Here is a 17,797-nt window from a genome sequence, read left to right on the forward strand (position 1 = left end):
TAGTCTTATGTTGTTTCCTTTGTATGTGGTGAATTGCTTTTCTCTTGCTGCTTTCAGAACTTGCTCCTTCTCTTCAGTATTTGACAGTCTGATCAGAATATGTCTCAGAGTGGGTTTATTTGGATTTATTCTATTTGGAGTTCTCTGGGCATTTATGCTTTGTGTATTTATATTGTGTAGAAGGTTGGGGAAGTTTTCCCCAGCAATTTCTTTGAATACTCTTTCTAGACCTTTACCCTTCTCTTCCCCTTCTGGGATACCAATGAGTCTTACGTTTGGATGGTTTATTTTATCTATCGCATCCCTGAGATCCATTTCGATTTTTTTCTCCATTCTTTCTTTTGTTCTTTCATTTTCTGTTCTGTGGACTTCTAGGACACTGAGATGTTGTTCAGCTTCCTCTAGTCTTGTATTGTGAATATCCAGAGTCTTTTTAATTTGGCCAACAGTTTCTTTTATTTCCATGAGATCTTCTATTTTTTTATTTACTCTTGCAATGTCTTCTATATGCTCTTCTAGGGTCTTCTTTATGTCGCTCATATCCTGGGCCATGGTCTTCTTGATGTCCTTTAAAACCTTTGCCATGTTTTCGTTCCTTGATTGTAGTTCTTTGATTAATTGTGTGAGGTACTTTGTCTCTTCCGAATTTTGATTTGCGTGTTTGGAGTTGGATTCTCAATATCGTCTGGTTTTATCATATGCATTAAGATTTTCTGTTGTTTTTGGCATCTTGGCATTTGCTTTGCTTGATAGGGTTCTTTCAAGTTGTAAAAAAAAAAAAAATACCTATCTAATTTTTCAGAAACACAGTTTGGTGGCATACACTTTCTCTAACTACCCAGCAGATGGCGTCTGTGAGTCACCTATACCCCTCAAGTCAGTTCTCAACTTTGTTCCCGTGGTGTGTGGGGAAATGATTCTTGTGGGGTTCAGTTGGAGAACTCAGTTTGGGTGTGTTGTTGGAGCCATCTGCCCTGAATGTGGGGCATGTGTACAGGTGGCCAGGGAGGAAGGACAGTTTTAATACTCAAATCCCCCAGGTTCCCAGGGATTCAAGGCCACTGCAAGAGTCTAAGCCTTCATTTAATTTCAGCCCCAGACCCTCTCTCTCACTGTCCCACAAACCACCGGACTTGGCATAGTGTCCCTGGGTTCTCCAAGCAGGTCCCCCTGCCCAGCTGCGATCTTCTAAGACCTCTGCCAAGGGAATGTCATGCTATGTCACCAGTGTGCACCATCCCTCAAAGGAAGCCCCGGGATGCCGGGCCATGCCGGGGTGCTTTCAGCCTGATGCAAAGGTGACCGAATGGGGCGTCTCCACACCCCCCTCCTCGCACAGTTCCTCCTTCCCAGCTCCGGGACAACTGGTGGGGCTCTGGGCTGTGGGCACGGCCTCAGGCAGGAGTTTATCCAGCCCTCTAGCCATGGGGTTCCTTTCTGCCTCCGATCTCCCCTCCATTCCCCCAGCCCCAAGGGTATCTGCAGCGGGCTACCTTCCAGGCCAGACACTGAGAGGCTGGCCCAGCCCCCTCTTGCTGTGTTTTACTGCTTGGTTCCCACTATCGCAGCTGCAGCCACTCCTGGGTTTTTCCCTTTTTTTTTTATTTAAAAAAAGAGCCAGTCGGTCTCCAAATGCCAAACCCTGGCTTTCCCAGACCACCGCGCGGCTGCGTGTCTTCCAGCCAGCTTACTCGTTTCAGAATGCAGACTCCCGGTTTCACCAAGTATACGGCCTTTGTGGAACTAGAAGACCTTTTCCAGCTAGCACATCGCTAAAACTGGTATTCTGGGTCACTTTCTGGTTTTTATCTAGTGTTCTTCACGGAGGTGTATTTTTGCCCTGTCTTACCTAGCTGTCATCTTCCACAATAGAATCTTGAAATTCAGAATGCTAAAGACTTGATGGAGGTCATCACAAAGTACCACAGATAGCACATAAAAGCAGCACCTAATGAAGACTTGGTCAGTGGAGGCTTTTTAGAGGAGATGATATCTGGACTGAGTTTTGAAAAATAAGAATTATCTAGGTAGGGAAGAGTGTGCAGGGTGCCCTAAACAGAGCAAGTAGTGTGTACAGTCGTAAAAGAAGACTAAAGCACTGGGTGCATTCTGGGGTAGAGAAGTGCAAAAAATGAGGTTGGGTGGACTGGCAGTGGTGGTGTCGTGGCAAACCTTATAAATGTATCACTCTAAGACGTGGAGTTTTCTCAAGTCACATCCTACTACTCTCCCCTTGTTCATGCTGCTCCAGCCATATTGGCCCGCAAGCTCTTGCTCAAACATGCTAGGCAGGCACCTGTCTCAGCAAGCACTAGCTGTTCCTTCAGCTGAACTACCTTTTCCCCAAACATCTACATGGGTCATTCCTTCATCTCTACAAGCCTTTGCTAAAATATCACCTTCTCCATGATATTTATCCTGAGCAATCCATTTAACGTGCAACACTCCTTCCCCACACTACTAATCCTCCTCATTCTGCTTTATTTTTCTCCATAGCACTTCTGTCATTCTAAAACATTTTCTTTTTTTACTTAGTTATTGCATTTAATATTTATTGATTATTTCTCCTACTAGAAGACAAGTCATACAAGAGCAGGGATTTCTGCTGATTCTACTCAATGATGCTTCTTCAGTGCCTGGCACATAGCCACAAGTCCCTGTCCTAATGAAACTTACAATTCTAGTGGGGAGCAAACCATGAAAATATCTGGGGAAAACATGTTCCAGGTGCTCAAAGAATATTTTGAATAAATGAATGTACTTAAGAGCCGCTGAAGACCATGCTGAATTGAAATTTCAGGAAGATCACTAACAGTAATATGGTGAATGGACTACAAATAAGAACACTGATTAGTAATCCAGGCAAAGTATGATAAGAACTTGAACTTACCAAGCAGGGATCATGGGGATGGAAAGGAGGAAGCAAATATGGGAGACATGATACAGCTCATAATGATTACAGGAATAGGAGCCACCATGTAACAAACAGACTGGTGCTTTACATACCTTACCTTCAAACCCCACAACAACCAAGGGCGGATGAAGAGTGAGGGGGATTAAAAAGGACCAAGGACCTTGGGGAATAGTTAACATTTAAGAGCCAGGAAGAAAGAGGAGTGATCAGAGAAACAAGAAGTAGAATGGAAACCAAGAATAGTGTTATGGAAATCTAGGGAAAAGAAATCTTCAAGGAGAAGTTGCCAATGCCAAAAGCTACATCAGATTCAGACAGCTAAGAACTCAAAAAGTACCCTTTAATTTAGGAAGTAAGAAGTAATTGGTGACTTTGGCAAAAGCAATTTCAGAAGAATGGTGAAAGCAAAAAACCACACTGCATTGCATTCAGGAGTAAATTGGAGGAGAATCAGAGAAGCAAATGTAGACTATTCCTTTCAAGAGACTTGACTAAAAAGAGTGAGAGAGAAATCAGAAGTTAGAGAGGGATGTAAGGCAGAGGGAGAGACTGAAGCATGGTTATTGTTCTAGTTTGCTAATGCTGCTGGAATGCAAAACACCAGAAATGGATTGGCTTTTATAAAAGGGGGTTTATTTGGTTACACACTTACAGTCTTAAGGCCATAAAGTGTCCAAGGTAACACATCAGCAATCGGGTACCTTCACTGGAGGATGGCCAATGGTGTCCAGAAAACCTCTGTCTTCTGGGAAGGCACGTGGCTGGCGTCTGCTCCAAATTCTGGTTTCAAAATGGCTTTCTCCCAGGACATTCCTCTCTAGGCTTCAGCTTCTCTCCAAAATGTCACTCTCAGTTGCTCTTGGAGCGTTTGTCCTCTCTTAGCTTCTCCAGAGCAAAAGTCTGCTTTCAAAGGCCGTCTCCAAAATGTCTCTGTAAGCTGAAGCTCCTCTCTCAGTTCCAGTGCATTCTTCAAAGTGTCCCTCTCAGTTGTAGCTCCTCTTCAAACATCACTCACAGCTGCACTGCACAGAGTTCCTTCTGTTATGTCAGCTCATTTATATGGCTCCACTGGTCAACTTAGACTCACCCCAAATGGACGGAGCAACACCTCCATGGAAATTATCCCATCAGAGTAATCACCCACAGCTGGGTGGGGCACATTCCAAAGAAACACTCAAAGAATTACAATCTAATCAACACTGATAATGTCTGCCCACACAAGATTACATCAAAGATAATGGCGTTTGGGGGACACAATGTATTCAAACTGGCACAGTTATGAACTGAAAGACTGAGCCATCATAAAGGAAGGGCTGATGATAGAGCAGGAGAGAGGAAAGCAAAAGGAAGAAGAGGCAGGTAGGGCTGGGCTTCAGTTCACAAGTCTTAGGAGAAAATATTTTTATTCCTTTTAAATAAGGGAAGAGGAAAGATAGTGACTGACAGAGAGACGTGTGATGGTGAAGGGTAAGTCTGACATAGCTCTCGGGTTCTCTTTCCATGTATTCACTCAGTGTCTGGTGGTACTGATCGAGGAAAATGTCCAATCCAGACCTGCCTGATTTCTTGATGGGTCACCCTCCCTTCCTGGCCTTCTTGCCTTCACTACCTTCTTCTTGCATATCAGGGACAGGCTGAAGCTCTTTAGACAACTTGATGGGCCCTGGTCACTTTCATCAGCCCTGTTCCTCTCATCCCATGACTTCTGGAATTCCCTGTAACCGTCTGCTGTCTGGAGTTCCCAAAGAGATGTAGCAGTGGGTGGACATGGAAGCAAACACTGAACTAATTCTGGAAAAGGAGCATCCTTAACAAATTCTCCCTCATCCTGTGATCTCATCCCATAGCATTTATGGTTTGTACTATCCACAAAAACTCTTGATTGTATGGAGTTCTGTACTGTTCTCTCATTATTTGAGATCACCATTCTCTCCCTCATCAGTAATAAGCCTTTATTAAAAGCCTACTGAGTACACACTGGCTGATTGCCAGTGGGTTTTCAACTAAGAAAGAGAAAATATAGATAGGTAGGTAGATAGATAGATAGCTATAGATAGATAGGAATACACATACATACGTACACACATACATTTAGACACATAATAGAGCACTTAAAAACAGTACAACGTAGCACAAACTGCAAAGTGAGAAGTATAGACAGTAAGAGCTATTGACCTCAAACAAGGAGTCTTGAAATAACAGGGAAAGTTCAAGGAGGTAGTATGAAGCAGGTCTGACATGGAAGGCAGGGTAGATTTAAATAATAAAGGAAAGAGAATGATGTCGACAAATTGGTAAAGACCAGGAAATGTGCTTGGCAACGTTTATGACATGACTAAAGAACCAGTTTTAAGGGATCTAGATTATACCCTATGGAGATGGAGAGTTACTGAAATTTTTAGAATGGAGACTGACTTGTACAGAACCATGTTTTTACAATTAATCTGGAAGAACTATGTAGAGTGCATTGAAATAAAAAAAAAAATGGGAGGGCAAGGAATAATTTAGAATAATTGAGGCCAGGGTAATAAAATCCTGTCTCAGACTAAAAATAATATGCTGTAAGGTGCTGGCAGTGGGAAAGGAAAGAAAAAAATTGGTGCCTGCCTGGATATGGAAAAAGAGAATGGAGGCCAGGAGCACTATACAGTTTCAGGTTAGAGGGAAGTGAGAATGATGATACCCTCAAGAAAACGCATTAGGAAAATTCAGATAGCACAGTTAAGTGAACAAAGAAGTTCAATGAAGTTTAAAATATATAGGGTTTGAGGTAATAGGTACGTATTCAGTGCAGAGATACAGCAGATGTTTGTGAATAAGGCTCAGGGAAGAGGGTGTTACTGGAAGTGTAGTTCTGGGAATAATCTGCAGAAGAAGGACTATAGAGAGAAAGGTAGGGAATAAAGTTGAGGAAGGGGAATCAATGAGGAAGGAGAATGTGAGAAGCAGCCCAAGAGATCAGATGGCCTGGGAGCATTTCAGAAGTCAAGGAGGAAGCAAGTTTTAAGGGTGAGGAAGTACATAATAATGGTGAATATTAAAGAGATTGTGTATTGATGAAGGGCCAGTGTTATCATTAGAAGGTTACTTGTGATCTACAAGACAAAAGTTTCACCAGGAGAGAGGAGTCAAAAGCCAGTTTGTAAGGGGAAGGAATATATGAGTGGTGATAAAGATAAGAAGATGGTGATGAAAGAAGAGAAGGGAACTACTCTTTTGAGAAATGTAGTAATGAGAGTCACAAAGTTCAATAACTTGGAGGGGAGCTGGGTAAAGGGAGAGTTAATTGATTGAAAATGTGGGAGGAGCAAGGAAACTAGGATGCAGGAGGTACTGGGATAAAGAGCAAAGGTATTAAGGGTTTAACCTTGGAATAGGAGACAGACAGTTGGGAAACGTATGAGGATGTGTGAAGAATCACAGAGTTTTAAGTAGAAAGGTGAGGGAGTTCTCTAGATGGTCTTGTTTTTCTCACTTGATTAGAGGCATTTACCTGCTCAGTATGTGAAGGATTTTATGCTTAATAAGCTGGGAAAGGAAGGGGTAGCGGTGATTGGGGTAGAATCCTAGACCTGGCATCCTAAGATTGAGTTCAAGTCCCAGATGTGTTACCTTGGACTGGCCACCAGACCTCTGAGACTCAGTCTCTTCCCCTGTAAAATATGTATACAATGATCACTTCACAAAGCTGTTAGAAGATTAAATGAGATAATGCACATGTAAATTATACAGCACTTCTTAAACAAGAGAAGCTTGGGGAATGTGATCCTGCATGAATAAGAGATGAAGCAAAGCATCCCAAACATCAGGGACGATCAAAGTGACGTTCAGAGCAAGAATATATAGCAAACCCAAATCCACACAGTTTTGGTGACTTTCTCCAGGACTCTGGTGTGGAGAGAGCAGATTCTGAGTCAGGGTAGTTATGGAAAAGGACAAGAGGCTGAAGAAATCTAGGTAGGGGTATTTTAAGACCTTTGTAGGCAAGTTTACTTTTGTAAACTATATGCAATTTGCATATAAAGATTAAGTGGCATTTGACTCAGTGACTTATTATATTTTGGAAACAGCCAAACATTCCTTTTTATAATTTTAAAGGTTTTTTTTTTTTTTTTTAATATTCCGGAGTCATCATTTCTCTTTTTTCTTAGATCTCACCTTAGGTTCTAGGCTGTTCCTATAGCAGGAAATGAATAATGAAGACATCAATGAAACAGCTGACTATTGGGTCCAAATCAAGTAGGGAAGGTCATGAACGAAGAAAGCAGTGGAACAGTCCCCCATGTTGGAAAGGCCTAAGGGACTAAAGATAATGAAAACAGTTGAAAGGTAAGGAGCTAGGGAATTATCGTTTTGGGAATCTTGAAGACATGGGTCCCAGATTACAGGTGCAGCAAAGCCCCTATATGGACGAATCAGTAGACTCCTGGTAAGGACACTTCAGGTAAGGAGGCCAAGAAATTATGAAGTTAAGGGTGCCAGATGTGTGCATCTTCCCAGCTAGTCTGTGAACCCACAAAGGGCCTACCCCTCTGACATACTTCATTGCCCTATTGTGACTAGTCAAGGGCGGACAGCAAGCCCTCCTTGAATGACTGATAAAAAGAGGACAAACTTGCTGTTTCTGTTACACATAATTGTAGAATTATGGATGATAAATCTTTAGCCCTTGGTCACCTCCTCCCCCACTCCGCTCCCCACCTCCCTGTGGTGAAATAATGGCTTCTCAAGCCCGAGGAAATCGAAAATTGAGCTCCTTGGGGCTGGCAAAAAGAAGCCCTTGGTTCTAGACCTCGGTTCAGCGGCTCTCTCTAACTGATCCCAAGAACCAGAGCCTGAGGCGCCCTTACCCCCGGAAAACGCCAGGAGCGAGCAAGCAGCAAGGAGGAGATCTTGCAACACACAGGCTACGCCTGAATAATTCATGAACTAATACAAGCTCAGAAGTCAAGAGTAGAGCTTCGCAAGCTCACACCACCGGCGTCAAGGAGAAAAGTCTCTTGCCTCCAGAATGAGGAAACCTCCTTTTCCTACAACTCCCAGCAAGCTCTGGGCTAAGAGCGTTCCGAGCCAAAAGACAACGCCACCCACCAATGGGAGAGCCTCGTCCTGGGCTCGTGAGACCAATCCCAGAGCTGAAAGGAGGCTGTCCCTGTGACTAAGCGCCGCTTTTTAAGTGGTCGTGAGGCCTCTCTGGTCGCCACAGAGATAGAGAGCGGAACAGTCCTCGTAAAAATGATGACGCTAGTTATACTATGCGTCTCACTCTCAGCCTCGCTCTTTTCCTCGCCGGGGAACTGAGCGCCCGTCCTCGGCCCATAGCTTGGCTCTCCCGGCCGCATGAGTGGACAGGCGAAGATGTGGAATCTCCAAAACTTATTGGCTCTTGGTGCTGTCACTCTGGAGGGCGGCGGGGCCCGAAGCGGCAAAGGCTGCCCCTCTCGGACGGTGATTGGATACTCCTGAGTAGATCCGGGCTGGGATTGGTGCGAGGAGGGGCGAGAGTTTTCGGGCACTTTGGGCAGAGGCGCGGGGAGGCGGTGGCCGCTGAGGGCTGGCGGGTGCTCGCCGCTCTGTCCCACGCCGCGTGCCCTCGGCGGGGGGCCGGGTAGAGGAAAGGAGAGTGAGGACCCCGCAGCTCACACGCAGGAAACGGGACGCGGGGAGGGAGGCGCTTGTCGTGTGTCGGGCGGAGGCCAGTGGCCAGGGAGTGGGAGAGCGTGGCACTGGAGGGTGTGGGAGGTGTGGGGTTCTAGGAGTTGGCAGCAGGACTAGCTCAGGGCTAGGCCTGGAAGCGCATCAAGGGAGAAGCACTTGGGGGGCAGAGAAGGGCGTGGGTGTGTCTGGTATGGGATGCCATGAAAAGGAGGGGACCCTCCTGAGTAGATCTGTGGGTGGTTTCTTTGAGAAACCTCTTTTGCTCTTTTATTTGCCGATGAGAGAGTCCCTGTGGTCTCTCTTCAAGTTCTGGTATCTTTCTCTTTGGATGGACTTAATCACCTACTACTTCATTATAGAACTGTCCAGGGCCTTTTCTGATCCTGGGCACAATCGTGGGGAATATGTCAGAAAACAAGAAGCAGCCGCTGCTGGGCTTCGTGATTAAAGCCCCCAATGGGACTGCACTTGGGAACTCAGGCAAGACTCACTGCCCTTTGTGCATGGGGCTTTTCAAAGCCCCCAGGCTTTTGCCTTGTTTGCACACCGTTTGCACCACTTGTCTGGAGCAGCTGGAACCCTTCTCAGTTGTGGACCTCCGAGGGGGAGACTCTGACACGAGCTCTGAGGGGTCAGTGGTCCAGGACCTCAAGCCACGCAGTCTGCAGCCGCAGATTGGTATCCTCTGTCCGGTATGTGATGCTCAAGTGGACCTGCCCATGGGTGGAGTGAAGGATTTAACCATAGACCACCTGGCCATGAACGATGTGATGCTCCAGAGTCTGCGTGGGGAAGGCCAGGGCCTGGTGTGTGACCTGTGCAGTGACAGGGAAGTGGAGAAGAGGTGTCAGACCTGCAAAGCCAATCTCTGCCACTTCTGCTGCCAGGCTCATAGGTAAAGATGGGATACCCCACCTGGTGTGGCTAAGAGAGGAGTACAGTGATGTCAAAACAGAGATGGAAAAGAAAGCTTTCTCAAATAGCATTGAAGGTCAAATAACAATATGTTATTATTATATTATATAATATATAATATATTATATATTATATAATATTATAATATAATAATATTAGATATTATAGAGCAAATGCTCTAGAAGAGTAATAAATCCCTGCAGCCTGATATCATACCTGTAGTAATAATAGCAATCAAGGTTTGCATAGTCTTTTTCGTTTTACAAAGCACATTCACAGCTTTCTTCATCAATTGTGTGGTGAATAATTATACCATGTGTTGGAATACAGAGAATGAATATAATAGCATAGTCCTTTCCCTCTATCTCATTTGATCCTTCCAACTCTTATGGAAAGGCAGGCACTGTTTTAATTAAGGATGCCGAAGGTCTGCAATATGCAATTTGCCAAGGTCTCAGCTGTTAGGTAAGTGTAACAGAACTGAGTTTTAAATCCAGATCTGACTGCATTCTCTGCTCTTTTTACTAGTCCATGCTGCCTTCTATGGGTGCAGATTAGCTGGGCTCCACATCAGCCTTTGCCTTGTGCCCTGGAGGTCTTAAAGCATTAGCCTAAATTAGTAAGTCCTGTTGTCTATTTGTTTCCTGGCTTGACGGATAGAACAAGTTAGTAGTCTTCCGACTTTCTTTTCTATTTTTAGCCTGTAATTATGAGATAGTCCCTGTGGCTGTCTTGCTGCCAGCTAAACAGCTGACTGTACATTCTCTGTGACCACTCTTCTGGTGCCAGAGTAGGGATGTAAGTTCCAAGCTGATATAGTGCTAAAGGGGGAACTTGAGTAGTCACCATGATTTCCCATAGGTTTCCCTGAATCTCTAGAGGGCTACAGAAATCTTTCTTGAGGAAGATTCTAGCCTGCTGGTTTGGGTGATGTAGGCACTGGTCAAAGGAAATGCCCTACCAAAGTCTTAGATGAGAGCTGGATGGAGCTTATTGTCAGGGCTGGCTGCTTTTTAATTTCCTGGGGTTTATTGCTGTGCCGTCTGACACAGTTTCTGTTGGTGCTGGGTTTACACTGTGCTCTCAGCTGTAGGAGCAGGCTGTGACTCTTGCCTCAACTTGCCAAATTAACTCTTTGGGGATAGTCTTAGTGTTGCAGCCTTTTGCAAAGTCACATCCCAGCCCAGAACCGTAGACTACCCTCATTTTATTCCATTCAGTAGCCCTTTCATCTAGATATTATACCCATTGTACAGATGAGAAACTGGAATCAGAGAAGGTCATGCAGTTAGGAAGAGGCTAGAGCAAGGATTCAGATGCAAACTTGTTTGATTTCAAAGCCTGTGCTCTTAAAACCTCTCTGCCAAACTGTTTCCCAGCTAGAGTTGTTCCCTAATTTCCTGTTGTTGACTGCTTACCTCTAGGCGGCAAAAGAAAACGACTTATCATACCATGGTGGACCTAAAAGACTTAAAAGGCTACAGCCGGATTGGGAAACCCATCCTGTGTCCTACTCACCCTGCAGAGGAGCTGAAGCTGTTCTGTGAGCTCTGTGACCGGCCGGTGTGCCGAGATTGTGTGGTTGGGGAGCACCGGGAGCACCCCTACGACTTCACCAGCAATGTTATCCACAAGCATGGGGACTCCGTGCGAGAACTTCTCAAGGGCACCCAGCCCCATGTGGAGGCCCTGGAGGAAGCCCTGGCTCAGATCAAAGGGATGAACAGTTCTCTCCAGGAACGAGTGGAGGCTGTGGCGGCTGATGTGCGAAAATTCTCCGAGGGCTACATCAAGGCCATTGAGGAACATCGGGACAAGCTGCTGAAGCAGCTGGAAGACATTCGGGTCCAGAAGGAAAACTCTCTGCAGCTGCAGAAGGCACAGCTGGAGCAGCTGCTGGCAGACATGCGGACTGGAGTGGAGTTCACTGAGCACTTGCTAACCAGTGGCTCAGACTTGGAGATCCTCATCACCAAGGGGGTGGTAGTAGAACGGCTCACAAAGCTGAACAAAGTTGAATATAGTGCCCATCCCGGAGTAAACGATAAGATACGCTTCTCTCCTCAGGAGAAAGCAGGCCGCTGCCATGGCTATGAAGTTTTTGGGGCCATCAATACCAAAGAGGTTGATCCAGCCAAGTGTGTGCTTCAAGGAGAAGGTAGGAAGGCATCCCATTAGGGTTGAGAGAGCATTAGACAGAGGGACATGATGTTTACAGATTTATGGCTTATGGGCCTTCATTCAGCCAGGAGAAGCTCCCCTACTAACCAGTTTACCATAGGAGAGACTTATTGATCTAAAGAGCAGTGACCCCCTTCCTTACCCTTTTCTTTCTGATCTATTCTGGTCAGGAGTTGGAGGTGTACAGTTAGTATCCAATAGTGGGGTGAGGCTTGACCCTTTCCTAGTTGAGAAAAGTAAATACTACCAAGGAACTCAAGGATCATACTTTGTTTCTGTCAAATGACAGAAGAGAGACAGTGTTTGTAAGAGATAACAGCATTGACTTTAGAGCAGGGCAAATGTCTGTTTGCTCAGAGAGGATCATGGCAGGCTCAAATTGCTTGGATCATATTCTGTAGGGCATTCCAGAGGAGTGAGGGAGATGAGATTGTGGTTTGCTTTTGTCTGTGCCCGTTTTGGTTCACATAAACCACTTACATCATTGGCATTTAGAAAAGGGATATGGTAGATACTTCGTTTGGTGGTGGTGGGTGGGTGGGGGACTATCTCTTTTGACCACAGTGTTCTATTCCTGAAATCCATATATTTTGTGGATTGGTCCTGACAGGAAAATCGTGTCCTAGAGTCATCCTGACTCTGGTATGGAAATTCTTAACTGTTTGAAAGTCATAGATCCCTTTGGAATGATCTCTCCCCCATAATCACCTACTAATGTGGACATATGATTTCACAAGATTGTGAGAATCTTCAGAAGCCTCTCCATAAACCTCCTAGTGGTTCATGAACCCCAGGTTAAAGAAACCCTCTTTCATCTGAATGCTGGCCTAGGGGCAGTAGCTATTGGGTGTCCCCCCCACCCCAAAACCTTGGCATGATCCACTTAGCTATGGAGGGTCTCACAACATGAAGGGTTCAAGCTGGTCAGCTGTACCCCCAACCTATTTCCAACAGTATCTGGAACTGAGAGGGTAGTTTTGAGATTACTAGCCTCTCCCAGAATCTAGAGGTTTTCTTCTCTGAATACTTAAATCCATACTGAGTATTTTTAAAAGTTCCTTAGGGCTGAAGTAAAGGTTCAGGATCCTTTGTGACCCAGGAGCAGATGCTGCTAGGAGATAACCAGGCTTACCAGGAGGGACTCTCAAGAGGGAAATGGGAGGCAGAAGGGGAAAAAGAGAGAGAGGGCGGGAGGTTACAGTGAACAGGAAACAGTTTTTTTTTTGTTCTGAAGAGAAAAAGGAAGATGGTTTCTGGTTTTGGGATGTAGTCACTGCAATTTGCCTTTGAGATGGGTATTGAGTGTTTATCTTTTGCAGAGCTCCACAGAGCCCGTGAGAAACAGACAGCCTCTTTCACCTTGCTTTGCAAGGATGCAGCAGGAGAGAGCATGGGCAGGGGAGGAGACAACGTTCGTGTCGCTGTTGTCCCCAGAGATAAGAAAGACTGGTTTGTATTACACAATTAGGTGTCATGGATAATAAGCTGTGATCAAACTGACAACTGAGGTCTCTTTCAATATTAGAGCTATAACTGCAGTAGTTACATCTTACCTACCCATTATGCTATTAAATAATGTGATATTACCAATTGGACCAGAAGTGTTTTCTTATGAGGGTTTTATACGTATATACAATTCTCTCTCAGAGGTATTATCTGCCCCTCAGATTTTCTTCATTCCAAGGTTTGAATAGATTGAAAAATCTTTTGTGGTAGACTAAATGGTACCTTTCTCAAATTCAACCCCATTTTTGCTATTAAATTATATTGGAAACATATTTGTATTTCTCTGGAATTGGAGTAGGAAGGTGGGAGGACAAAGCAAAGAAATAGAACAGAAGCCCATTGAGGAGAACACAATAACATTTTCAGGGAATCCATCTGAATATCAGATTAAATTAGGATTTATATTGCTTATCTGATTATAAAATTTACTTCTGAGTCAAGTGGAAGGGGCATCCTGTGTGGGGGACATTTGAAATTAATATTAAAGGGAATGATACAGAATTTCCTTCCTGAAATAATAGGCAACAGAAGAGTGAGTGCTTTCCTTTCTGAACTCTTATTTCCATCCAGTCCTGTCAAAACAGTGGTCCAAGATAACAAGGATGGAACATACTGTGTATACTTCACCCCCAGGGAACCTGGGGTCTATACTGTGCGGGTCTGTGTCAAAGAGCAGCACGTGCAGGTGAGTGAGACCTGTGTACATACTTCCCAGCGCTCCTCCACTTCACCCTGGCCACACTGGGTCTGTCTTAGGATGTGGACAGAGACGTTCCTCATAGGGTCAGCTGTATTGAGGGGTTGGATAGGATTCTCTTCTTGTCTTCTTTCTTTTTTCCCTTCACTTTAGAAGTGGCCCACATTTTGCTCTTCTTATTTTCACTAGACAATGCTGCTGACCATAAGAACTCTCTCTCCCTGTTTCACCTTCTGTAGTTATGCTTGTATTTTATCACTCTCAGTCAGTTTATTTGAATTCTTTATTTTGGCAAGATGCATTGTTCACCTGGGGGCAATCTACCAGCAGACAAACATACACATTCAAGAAATATAACCTAGTTGAGGATTTCTCAGCTTTGTTCAGACCGTGACCAGACATGGATTTGCCGGAAGACGATGGGAAGCTTATGTTCCCCTCTTCTCAGCTGACCATTCACCTATCTAACCATCTGTCCATGTAATTCCCTACTCTGCTTTATATTCATGCTTATCTGTTACCATGGCTACTCTACCACCTCCACTAAGCAATTTCTTATTTAGAGATTATGAATTTTTAAAAATTGGGTAAGACTCACATGTTGAGCAGAAGCTCTCTGCTGACATTCCAGTAGTGAGAGGTTTCCCTCAACCAGAAATCAATACGGACAAAGACAGTAAAATATCTTGTAGTGTTCTGATATGTTAGGCTTTGTGGTCTATGCAGTAAGAAGACTCAAATTCAATAGCCATTTTTTTCTTACCTGTTTTTATAGTATGCCAGGCACTGGGTTAGGTATTTTTGCTTATGTTATTTCACTTTTCTTCACAACCACCCTGGGGCACAAGGATTACCATCTGCGTTTTACCAACTACACTGAGAGAACAAACGTACCATAAGTCACTGTCTGTCTGTGGCAAAACTGGAATTTGAACCCATTTCTTTGAATTCCAAGTTGTTTTGTAAGATTTTAAACTCTTGAACAGAAGGGAAATTTAACACTTGAAAGGCTTCTAAGCTGCCAGGCTCTCTAGTTTGTGATTTCTCAGACTATGTGATTCTCATACAGGGACAGGCACATAGCAGTAAATATTTACTTTTTAATATGGGCTAGAAATTAGTGAATGAAAGTAACCCTTGAAGGAAAGGGGGCAGGTGGAAGATTTACTAATTTGAAAATTACTAGCCACACACAATTAGCTTCCTCCTTCCATATGTCTACACAGCTGCTGAATAAAGTGGGTGGTAAGCATATGTGTCCAGGATGGAGGATTGGAAGGAAAAAGGCTAGCTTAGTATGTGAGAAGAGGCACATGGCTGAGAAATTGGAGAAGGGATCACAAGATGCCCTAGCCTTGTGGTTGGGGCACTTCATGACTTCCAGGATTTCTCAAGAATTGAAAAGATAGAGACAGAAGTCAGTCCCATAAAAGCACAAATTGGGATGACCAGTGTATCAAGTGCTCTGCATGCTTCCACACCATGCAAGGCCAGAATGAAGCAGAATCCATGAGGAGAAAGCTCAAACTGATTGTGGTATGGGCTTCTGCTTTTCCTCCCAGTTTGTAAGAACAAGCAAGCCCCAGGTCATACAGGTATCATTGACCATGGAGTTGATTCTGTGTGACTTTTGTCAGGGTCCAGAGTATTCCCCAATGTGGAGAAGATCAGGGCCTATGGCTAGTACTTAGCATCTCGGGTAAAGTACATGCTAGAAATGCTTGGATTCTTTGACTGCATTTGTATTTCCCCCACCTGCTGAGCCCAGGGTTAGTTTGTGGCACCCTAGTCTCTGTTTCTCTAGTGCTGTCCTTGTCCCTCCAAGGGCAGGCCATGTGACTTACACTTTGTTTAGCACAGAGTGATGCTTAGCACATCCCTCTTAACTCATAAGGTGCTGTTCTTTGCTCTTGGTCTCAACACTGAAGGGTTCACCATTTACTGTGACCGTGAGAAAAAAGAGCCGCCCACACCATGGTGTGTTTCACTGCTGCACATTCTGCTCCAGCGGAGGCCAGAAAACTGCTCGCTGTGCTTGTGGTGGCACAATGCCAGGTAAGGAGGGCCAGACACTCTTGAAAGTGACTACGCTCTGGGCCTGTCCCCCAGCAGTAGGCATCAAATGACGACCCCCTCCACTGCCTCCCTGGATCCTCAGAAGTCTCTAGGAAGTATAGTCTGTGCATATAAACATACCACTGTGCTAAAAGTTTCATTTAAAGCTTCTTTGTTCTGAAAATTGCAACTGAAATGTTAAAAGTTCTGAGTTCTTTTTGCTTTGATACAGTTCACCAAACCTGTAAGCCCTGTACCTTCTGTGGGATTCTTGATTTCAGAAGCAGCCTGAGCAGTATAAAAAAATGTAAAATCATCCTGGGCCTTTTAAAACCTTAAAGAATTGAACCTATTGAACAAGGTCTGTTTTTTTGTTTTGTTTTTGACCAGGTCAGGTAAGAGACCTAATTTTTTTTAAAATAATTCTGTTGTACCCTTTTATGGGTACACTTCTTCTAAACACTTACAGATCCACCTTCTACCAGATTACCACTCCACCAATCTACCCTTCTTTTTTTTCAATTTATTGTTTTAAATTGTGGTAATGTATATGTAAGAGAAAATTTACTATTTAAGCCTTTTTTAAGTGTACAATTCAGTGGGCTTAATTACATTCACAGTGTTATGCTGCCATCACCGCCATCCATTACCAAAACTTTTATCACCCAAAACAGAAACTCTGTACCCATTAAGCAATAACTCTCCAATCTCCCCTCCCTCTAGCCCTTGGTATCCTCTAATCTTTCTGTCTCTCTGCCATTCTTTTTTATTTAAATCATTTTTCAGTTAAAATTCAAATCCGCTCACCTCCTTTAGTTGGCAAATTGGAACACTATTCTTAGAACTTCAGCTAACATTAATTGAGTTGCTGTGATCAGTCTTGAGAGACCTCACTACAGACGAGTCAGAGAGCTTGTTCTTCTTGCCAGGTTTTTCTTAGATATTTTCACTTACAGAAAGTTGTCAGGATGTTTCATTTCCATGGCACCTGCTAGACCCCACTCTAATTGTCATTTTTTTCCCTCTCCTCTTTGTACCATGCAGGTGGGTATCTGGGCTGTGGCCATGGACACAAAGGCCACCCTGGCCGTCCCCACTGGTCTTGCTGTGGGAAGTTTACTGAGAAGTCTGAATGCACATTGACAGGTGGGCAGAGCACATCGAGGAGTCTTCTCAGGACCGTGGCACTCTGACGGTTTTCTGGGTATGAGGTCAGCCTGTTAAAGCTACAGCCAACATAAATAACTTCAGATCACCAGAGGAACCAAGCCTTAATTAATTCTGAAGAAAATGGTAGAATTACAAATAAAGTGCCTTATCTTACATTTGAGTTCAAGAGCTTTTTTTGTGAGTTACTCACTGACTGTACTGGTGGCTGGTGCAGCACAAGAGACCATCACTACATTTCTCTAGAGGTGGGTTGGCAAATGTTCTTTCCGTATCAAGGGAGGCTCCTTTCTATTTTGTATGGGTATGGAGATGTCCCTGCTGTTGGAACTTAGAAATCATGGGGGTTGTTTATTCCATATTTTCTGATACATTGCAACCTTTTTTATTTAGATATTTCCCTGAGAATTAAAAACTTCTTTTAATCCTATCCACTTCTGCTAGCACACTTTAAATTTTTTGACCATTATAATGTGATCTTGCTGTTTAGGTGGGCATTCCATCCTCCCTGTCTACTTCATGTTCATCCCGTACCCCAGAGCCTGGAAGATTACTATTTGGTCAAAGGCATACAATGTAGTATCTTCATAAAGGTGAATGGTGTTGAAATAGAACCTCATAAATTTGTTGCACTTCTCTTGCCAGGCTCTCTAATACCGGCTCACATCTCTCTCAACCCTCTTTGTTTTAGTAAGTAGTCTTTG

At 44.1% G+C, this 17,797-nt stretch overlaps 1 protein-coding gene across 2 annotated transcripts; it reads left to right on the forward strand.

Annotated features, from left to right (window-relative positions):
- Window positions 1–8,691: 8,691 nt before the first annotated feature.
- Window positions 8,692–17,249, forward strand: TRIM45 (tripartite motif containing 45). 2 transcript variants are annotated; one of them, XM_037826269.1, is made up of 6 exons: window positions 8,692–9,467; window positions 10,912–11,645; window positions 12,988–13,117; window positions 13,745–13,859; window positions 15,800–15,926; window positions 16,971–17,249. In XM_037826269.1, the coding sequence occupies exons 1-6, from the start codon at window positions 8,977–8,979 to the stop codon at window positions 17,117–17,119; spliced, it is 1,746 nt and encodes a 581-aa protein (XP_037682197.1). In that variant the 5' UTR covers window positions 8,692–8,976; the 3' UTR covers window positions 17,120–17,249. The 2 variants fall into 2 exon arrangements, with proteins under 2 accessions (XP_037682197.1, XP_037682198.1); XM_037826270.1 differs by having other exon boundaries at window positions 8,692–9,264.
- The last annotated feature ends 548 nt before the right edge of the window (window positions 17,250–17,797 follow it).

The sequence above is a fragment of the Choloepus didactylus genome, chromosome 2 (assembly GCF_015220235.1).
Source record: "Choloepus didactylus isolate mChoDid1 chromosome 2, mChoDid1.pri, whole genome shotgun sequence".
Taxonomy (NCBI): Eukaryota; Metazoa; Chordata; class Mammalia; order Pilosa; family Megalonychidae; genus Choloepus; species Choloepus didactylus.